The 8,971-nt window shown below is 40.6% G+C and overlaps 1 protein-coding gene across 1 annotated transcript in view; it reads right to left on the bottom strand.

Annotated features, from left to right (window-relative positions):
• DHX32 (DEAH-box helicase 32 (putative)) overlaps window positions 1–8,971 on the bottom strand; it is a 43,039-nt gene that overhangs the window by 4,782 nt on the left and 29,286 nt on the right. The window contains exon 7 of the mRNA XM_007449631.1: window positions 572–763. Within this exon, the coding sequence (XP_007449693.1) occupies window positions 572–763 (192 nt within the window). The remainder of the gene's footprint in view (window positions 1–571; window positions 764–8,971) is intronic.

Here is an 8,971-nt window from a genome sequence, read left to right as displayed (position 1 = left end):
GGGGGGGGGACGGATGGGGGCTCACTGCTGTTTGTAGCCCTGCTCCTGTCTTACTCTGTGAATAACATGCTATCCTGTTTACATAGAAATCAGAGAACTGTAGGGTGAGCTGTCATCTTGTGCTTCTCCTTACTCCTGTGTGTTAGCTTTTCTCAGGTCTGCTCAGCACAGCGGACAACCTGCCTGTAAATATTACAGCCCCCGGTCCAGGGACGGGATTAGAACTCAGGTCCTAATGCAGCATAGCCTTTGGTTTGTCCTGCCAGTAAAAGAATCAATTAAAACCTATAAACCAAGATGAATGAGGTGGTAGGAAATAAAAAACACGCATACGTGACACGTTTTTCTTGATCTGTACCGATTACTTCAGCAAAAGCGAACTTGGTATGCTTTCACCTGTCTGCTTTAAGAAGTTCACTGGGTTTTTATTTAGATTTTTTCATATTAAGGCAATTCTTATAATTTTCTACATTTTCAAACTACTAAAATATTTCATTATCATTTCAAATGGGTCTCATTTAAATCTATACCTGCTGCAGATACACAGTACAAAAGAGCCGTGAAGGAATACCTGTTACCATGGCAGCGACTGTTAGCATTTCATCTACACAGTCAAATTCACAGGATGCTAAGATAGACTTGGCGAGTTGTGGGTCAAGAGGAAACTCTGACATGATGATTCCAAATTCAGAAAGGTTTCCATCATTGTCCAGTGCTGCCAGATAATCTAAGTCTTCCAAAGCCTGCATCAAGCTTTCCGGTGCTATAGGGAAGACAAAATTAATAATTACAAAGTCTCATACAACCAAGATGGAGTAACAGGTACTGGATTTTCCCTCCCACACAAAACAACCAAACAATGAACAAAATATATGAAACAAGAGTTCGCAAGACAGAGAACATCAGGCAACGAAGGACAGTGATTCCTGAGCGGGGGGCACCTCGAGAGGTAAGCCTGAGGGCTGCCCAGCGCACTGCCTTGAGAGAGTTTCCAGGCTGCGGTGCTGGGAGGGGCACCTCGAGGTAAGCCTGAGGGCTGCCCAGAGTACTGCCTTGAGAGAGTTTCCAGGCTGCGGTGCTGGGAGGGGACCCAAGGGGAGCAGCCAGACTCCCCGAATTATGGAGAGGGTGCTGAGGGTCCGGGGAGACTAAGGTGGCCAGAGCCTGCAGGTCGGACCTCCTGAGAGGAGAGAGCTCTAGAGCGAGGACTCAGAGGATGTACGAGAGCCCCTCAGTCAGTCAGCAGGGCCCATTCACTCCACTCCAGGCCAGAGAAGGAACCATCCAGAGGAGCAGAGGGTCAGTGCCTGGTGCTCACAAGGGATCTAGATACACCCGTTCCCACCAGCCAGGCTGCAAAGCCTCATGATTCATGGGACTCGGCGGGGGGAAACACAGAATAACTACACCCCACATGTACACTGTTCCAGTGCCACCTAACAATTCCTAAAGTCAAGACCTGAAAGGATCACTCTGCAACCCAGGACAAAGCTCCAGAATATTTACAGGAATACAAAATATCCAGTATCCAACCCAGTAAAATGTACAATGTCTAGCATCCAACAAATATTATGAGGCATGAAAAGCAGGCAAATATAATCCCATAATAAAGAGAAAAACGAATCAATTGAAACTGACCCAGATGACAGAAATGATAGACAAGCATGCTGAAAGAGCTATTTGCCAGTACAAGTAAGGACCAAAGGCTAATTTTCTCCATCCCTTTATTTCCCTTACAAGTTTATATGACATCAATAATGGTGTAGTTTTATTATATATGCTTAATATCCACCTACAAAGATAAATCCGTTTATTCAAAGTGAGGTATTCTCCTTGTCCTTGCAAAATAAAGTCACATTAAAATGAATACATGTGTTTTTCACCAGGCCTCACAAAGAAGCAAATCACACAGCATGAAGCTGCTGGATTGTTCTACCCCAGAAACGGAAGGATTTATGAGCTACTCAACGGCTTTCACTTGTCTCACTTCCACCATGTTCCTGGCAGGCGGGAGACAGAGCCTGTGGGGACCTGAGAAGCAGTTTAACCTCCTTGTAGCTGGGAGTTCAAGGTAGTGAACAGTACAAATTTACTTATTTGCTGCCCAAACTTTGACCACTAAGCTATTTCTCAAAATTTCAAGTAAACTGTGTAACTCAAAAGCCAGTCCCAAATTCAGATTTGATAAAGTCCCCCCATTCCTATCAAGAGACCTGGGAACACTGGGAGAGACCCCGCTGCGGGCTGGGGAAGGACCGCCGGTGCTGCACGCAGCTCCTCGCATCCCCAGGCCTCTTGCTGGAGGAGAGAGCGTGGAACAGGCCTGGCCTCCACCTCTGACACGTGATTTGCCGGTGAAAGATCAGTTACTGTGAAAGCAAGTAAGTGTTGGGCTGAGGGGGGCTGTGAGCAAGCCTGCAGAGAACCCAGGCATCTGCTAGAGTGTGGCTTTCACCCCAACATGGAGAAAAGAAGCTGAACGTCCCTGTTTTTGGTTTCTTTCGTCAAGATTTAAAACTGAGAAGAGCATGGCCTCAGGGGATTCCATTCTTGGATTCTGACCCCTTGGCCTCTCCAGGGCACTAGCCAGGAGCACTGGTGACTCCTTGTTCATTTGGAAACCCTGGGGCAAGGATGAGACCTTGAGAAATCACAGTCCCAGGAAGTAAACAGATGGGCTATTTAGAAAAAGAGTCCGAGCCATCAGTGAGCCATGAAATCAAAAGTAACAGAGATGGCCTCATCCACCAGAGGGCAGACAGCAGAAGCAAGAACTACAATCCTGCAGCCTGTGGAACAAAAACCACATTCACAGAAAGATAGACAAGATGAAAAGGCAGAGGGCTATGCACCAGATGAAGGAACGAGATAAAAACCCAGAAAAACAACTAAATGAAGTGGAGATAGGCAACCTTCCAGAAAAAGAATTCAGAATAATGATAGTGAAGATGATCCTGGACCTCAGAAAAAGAATGGAGGCAAAGATCGAGAAGATGCAAGAAATGTTTAACAAAGACCTAGAAGAATTAAAGAACAAACACCTAGAAGAATTAAACAACAAACAAACAGAGAAGAACAATACAATAACTGAAATGAAAACTACACTAGAAGGAATCAAGAGCAGAATAACTGAGGCAGAAGAACGGATAAGTGACCTGGAAGACAGAATGGTGGAATTCATTGCTGTGGAACAGACTAAAGAAAAAGGAACGAAAAGAAATGAAGACAGCCTAAGAGACCTCTGGGACAACATTAAATGCAACAACATTTGCATTATAGGGGTCCAAGAAGGAGGAGAGAGAGAGAAAGGACCAGAGAAAATATTTGAAGAGATTATAGTCAAAAATTTCCCTAAATTGGGAAAGCAAATAGCCACCCAAGTCCAGGAAGTGCAGCGAGTCCCATACAGGATAAACCCAAGGAGAAACACGCTGAGACACATAGTAATCAAATTGGCAAAAATTAAAGACAAAGAAAAATTATTGAAAGCAGCAGGGAAAAACAACAAATAACATACAAGGGAACTCCCATAAGGTTAACAGCTGATTTCTCAGCAGAAACTCTAAAAGCCAGAAGGGAGTGGCATGATATACTTAAAGTGATGAAAGGGAAGAACTTAAAAAAAGATTACTCTACCCAGCAAGGATCTCATTCAGATTCAACAGAGAAATCAAAAGCTTTACAGACAAGCAAAAGCTAAACGAATTCAGCACCACCAAACCAGCTCTACAACAAATGCTAAAGGAATTTGTTTGAGTGGGAAACACAAGAGAAGAAAAGGAACTACAAAAACAAACCTGAAACAATTAAGAAAATGGTCACAGGAACATACATATTGATAATTACCTTAAATGTGAATGGATTAAATGCTCCAACCAAAAGACAGAGTCTCGCTGAATAGATACAAAAACAAGACCCATATGTATGCTGTCTACAAGAGACCCACTTCAGACCTAGGGACAGATACAGACTGAAAGTGAGGAGATGGTAAAAGATATTCCATGCAAATGGAAATCAAAAGAAAGCTGGAGTAGCAATACTCATATCAGATAAAATAGACTTTAAAATAAAGAATGTTACAAGAGACAAGGAAGGACACTACATAATGATCAAGGGATCAATCCAAGAAGAACATATAACAATTATAAATATATATGCACCCAACATAGGAGCACCTCCATACATAAGGCGAATGCTAACAGCTATAAAAGAGGAAACTGACAGTAACACAGTACTAGTGGGGGACTTAAACAGCACACTTACACCAATAGGCAGATCATCCAGACAGAAAATTAATAAGGAAACAGAAGCTTTAAATGACACAACAGACCAGATAGATTTGATATTTATAGGACATTCCATCCGAAAACAGCAGATTACACTTTCTTCTCAAGTGCGCATGGAACATTCTCCAGGATAGATCACATCTTAGCTCACAAATCAAGCCTCAGTAAATTTAAGAAAACTGAAATCATATCAAGCATCTTTTCTGACCACAACGCTATGAGATAAGAAATCAATTGCAGGGAAAAAAAACCGTAAACAACACAAACACATGGAGGCTAAACAATATGTTACTAAATAACCAAGAGATCACAGAAGAAATCAAAGAGGAAATCAAAAAATACCTAGAGACAAATGACAATGAAAACACGACTATCCAAAACCTATGGGATGCAGCAAAAGCAGTTCTAAGAGGGAAGTTTATAGCTATACCAGCCTACCTCAAGAAACAAGAAAAATCTCAAATAAACAATCTAACCTTACACCTAAAGGAACTAGAGAAAGAAGAACAAACAAAACCCAAAGTTAGCAGAAGGAAAGAAATCAGAAAGATCAGAGCAGAAATAAATGAAATAGAAACAAAGACAACAATAGCAAAGGTCAGTAAAACTAAAAGCTGGTTCTTTGAGAAGGTAAACAAAACTGATAAACCATTAGCCAGACTCATCAAGAAAAAGAGGGAGAGGACTCAAATCAATAAAATTACAAACGAAAAAGGAGAAGTTACAACAGACACCACAGAAATACAAAGAATCCTAAGAGACTACTACAAGCAACTCTATGCCAATAAAATGGACAACCTGGAAGAAATGGACAAATTCTTAGGGAGGTATAACCTTCCAAGACTGAACCAGGAAGAAATGGAAAATATGAACAGACCAATCACAAGTAATGAAAATGAAACTGTGATTAAAAGTCTTCCAACAAACAGAAGTCCAGGACCAGATGGCTCCACAGGTGAATTCTATCAAACATTTAAAGAAGAGCTAACACCCATCCTTCTCAAACTCTTCCAAAAAATTGCAGAGGAAGGAACACTCCCGAACTCATTCTATGAGGCCACCATTACCCTGATACCAAAACCAGACAAAGATCCTACAAAAAAAGAAAATTACAGACCAATATCACTGATGAATATAGATGCAAAAATCCTCAACAAAATACTAGCAAACAGAATCCAACAACACATTAAAAGGATCATACACCATGATCAAGTGGGATTTATCCCAGGGATGCAAGGATTCTTCAATATATGCAAATCAATCAATGTGATACACCGTATCAACAAATTGAAGGAGAAAAACCATATGATCATCTCAAGAGATGCAGAAAAAGCTTTTGACAGAATTCAACACCGATTTATGATAAAAACTCTCCAGAAAGTGGGCATAGAGGGAACCTACCTCAACATAATAAAGGCCATATATGACAAACCCACAGCCAACATCATCCTCAATGGTGAAAAACTGAAAGCATTTCCTCTAAGATCAGGAACAAGACAAGGATGTCCACTCTCACCACTATTATTCAACATAGTTTTGGAAGTCCTAGCCACGGCAATCAGAGAAGAAAAAGAAATAAAAGGAATCCAAATAGGAAAAGAAGAAGTAAAATTGTCACTGTTTGCAGATGACATGATACTATACATAGAGAATCCTAAAGATGACACCAGAACACTACTAGAGCTAATCAATGAATTTGGTAAAGCTGCAGGATACAAAATTAGTACACAGAAATCTCTTTCATCCCTATACACTAATGTTGAAAAATCTGAAAGAGAAATTATGGAAACACTACCATTTACCATTGCAACAAAAAGAATAAAATATCTAGGAATAAATCTACCTAGGGAGACAAAAGACCTGTATGCAGAAAACTATAAGACACTGATGAAAGAAATTAAAGATGATACCAACAGATGGAGAGATATACCATGTTCTTGGATTGGAAGAATCAATATTGTGAAAATGACTCTACTACCCAAAGCAATCTACAGATTCAATGCAATCCCTATCAAATTACCAATGGCATTTTTTACAGAACTAGAACAAAAAAATCTTAAAATCTGTATGGAGACACAAAAGACCCCGAATAGCCAAAGCAGTCTTGAGGGAAAAAAACGGCGCGGGAGGAATCAGACTCCCTGACTTCAGACTATACTACAAAGTTACACTAATCAAGAAATATGGTACTGGCACAAAAACAGAAACATAGATCAATGGAACAAGATAGAAAGCCCAGAGATAAACCCACACACCTATGGTCAACTAATCTATGACAAAGGAGGCAAGGATATACAATGGAGAAAAGACAGTCTCTTCAATAAGTGGTGCTGGGAAAATTGGACAGCTACAAGTAAAAGAATGAAATTAGAACACTCCCTAACACCATACACAAAAATAAACTGAAAATGGATTCAAGACCTAAATTTAAGACCAGACACTTTATAAAACTCTTAGAGGAAAACATAGGAAGAACACTCTTTGACATAAATCACAGCAAGATGTTTTTTGATCCACCTCCTAGAGTAATGGAAATAAAAACAAAAATAAACAAATGGGACCTAATGAAACTTCAAAGCTTTTGCACAGCAAAGGAAACCATAAACAAGACGAAAAGACAACCCTCAGAATGGGAGAAAATATTTGCAAACAAATCAACGGACAAAGGATTAATCTCCAAAATATATAAACAGCTCATGCAGCTCAATATTAAAGAAACGAACAACCCAATCCAAAAATGGGCAGAAGACCTATATAGACATTTCTCCAAAGAAGACATACAGATGGCCAAGAAGCACATGAAAAGCTGCTCAACATCACTAATTATTAGTGAAATGCAAATCAAAACTACAATGAGGTATCACCTCACACCAGTTAGAATGGGCATCAGAAAATCTACAAACAACAAATGCTGGAGAAGGTGTGGAGAAAAGGGAACCCTCTTGCACTGTTGGTGGGAATGTAAACTGATACAGCCACTATGGAGAACAGTATGGAGGTTCCTTAAAAAGCTAAAAACAGAATTACCATATTACCCAGCAATCCTACTACTGGGCATATACCCAGAGAAAAGCATAATTCAAAAAGACACATGCACCCCAATGTTCATTGCAGCACTATTTACCATAGCCAGGTCATGGAAGCAACCTAAATGCCCATCAACAGACGAATGGATAAAGAACATGTGGTACATATATGCAATGGAATATTACTCAGCCATAAAAAGGAACTGGGCCGCTTGTTGAGACGTGGATGGATCTAGAGACTGTCATACAGAGTGAAGTAAGTCAGAAAGAGAAAAATAAATATCATATATTAACGCATGTATGTGGAACCTAGGAAAATGGTACAGATGAACCGGTTTGCAGGGCAGAAGTTGAGACACAGATGTAAAGAACAAACATATGGACACCAAGGGGGGAAAGCCGCGGGGGGGTGGGGGGGGGGTGTGCTGAATTGGGAGATTGGGATTGACATGTATACACTGATGTGTATAAAATTGATGACTAATAAGAACCTGCAGTATAAAAAGATAAAATTAAAAAATTTAAAGAAATTAAGGATTTCTGTTCAACAAACAGCAAAATAGAAAAACTCAACTGAGCATAAGATTGGGGGCAGAAAAAAAAAAAAGTAACAGCTGACATGCCAGAGAAGGTGCAAGACGGAGCAGCAGAAATAAGCATCTCAGATTAAACAGAGCAGGAGGGCACTGGGAGCACAAAGTTAATTCCTGAAAGTTGTGTGGAAACCAGTTTCCATAAATCAGCAAAGCTGCTGCATTGTAAGTTACAGGATCTCTGGCAACTGTCCCTGTAAGCCCATCTGGCTTAACAGCCAGCCTCTGTCCCCAAAGGGCACCTACTTCTCATTTTTATGTCCTGGAGTTGAGTTGGCTGCACACAGAGTTACTAACAGACATAACTTCATGATTCGGCTCTCGGTCCGAACACCAGATAAAGAGAGGAGGTTCTTGGGGTTTTATTATATTAGAAAGAACAAGTTAATGAATGCAGATTATACAGGTGAAGGAATAATAATAAATAACTGAAGAGGATTTGCTAATATTACGTTCTACATTTTAAGACATCTCCCCAGTATGGCGCATAAAATTGTCTTAGATAAAAGCAGAGGGGTTTAGGTGAGGGTTCTTTATGGCAGTGCTGTTTAAGTGTAATCCATGGGAAATAATGCTAACAGATGGAATATAAATGTTTTAGTGTGAGGCCTCTTCTTTACAGCAGTGCAAAATCACACTGCTTTATTCCAAAGGCAATGTCAATATGAACAAATCATCATTTTTATTAAGTTCTATTGCCAATGGCAGCCGTACTCGCTGTAGGATAGCTCACTACAAGGTCACACACCTCCCCCAGTGCCATCACTCATAGTAACTTGCAGGGCTATTATCACACTATTTCGTTATGATGCCCTTTTTCCATGGAACCCCAAATGCCAGGCTCCAATACTGTATCTGCGTTTTCCTGCCACAGTATCTGCAGAAAGACTGCTCACAAACAAAGAGGCCATTAATCTGGAACAAGGGTTAAGTCCACCAGCCGGAGGGAGGCACTGACCCAGTGCTGATTCTAAGCAAGAGTGCAGGTCAGATGAGGAGTCCAAGGCTCTGCTGTGTCATTTCCAGAATCAACGGCCTCACACGGCATCTTTCCTAGCCTTGAAAA

Source organism: Lipotes vexillifer, unplaced genomic scaffold, assembly GCF_000442215.2.
Source record: "Lipotes vexillifer unplaced genomic scaffold, Lipotes_vexillifer_v1.1 scaffold1262, whole genome shotgun sequence".
NCBI classification, from domain to species: Eukaryota; Metazoa; Chordata; class Mammalia; order Artiodactyla; family Lipotidae; genus Lipotes; species Lipotes vexillifer.
Note: the sequence above shows the minus strand (reverse complement) of the source record. Positions and strands in the feature narration are given on the sequence as shown.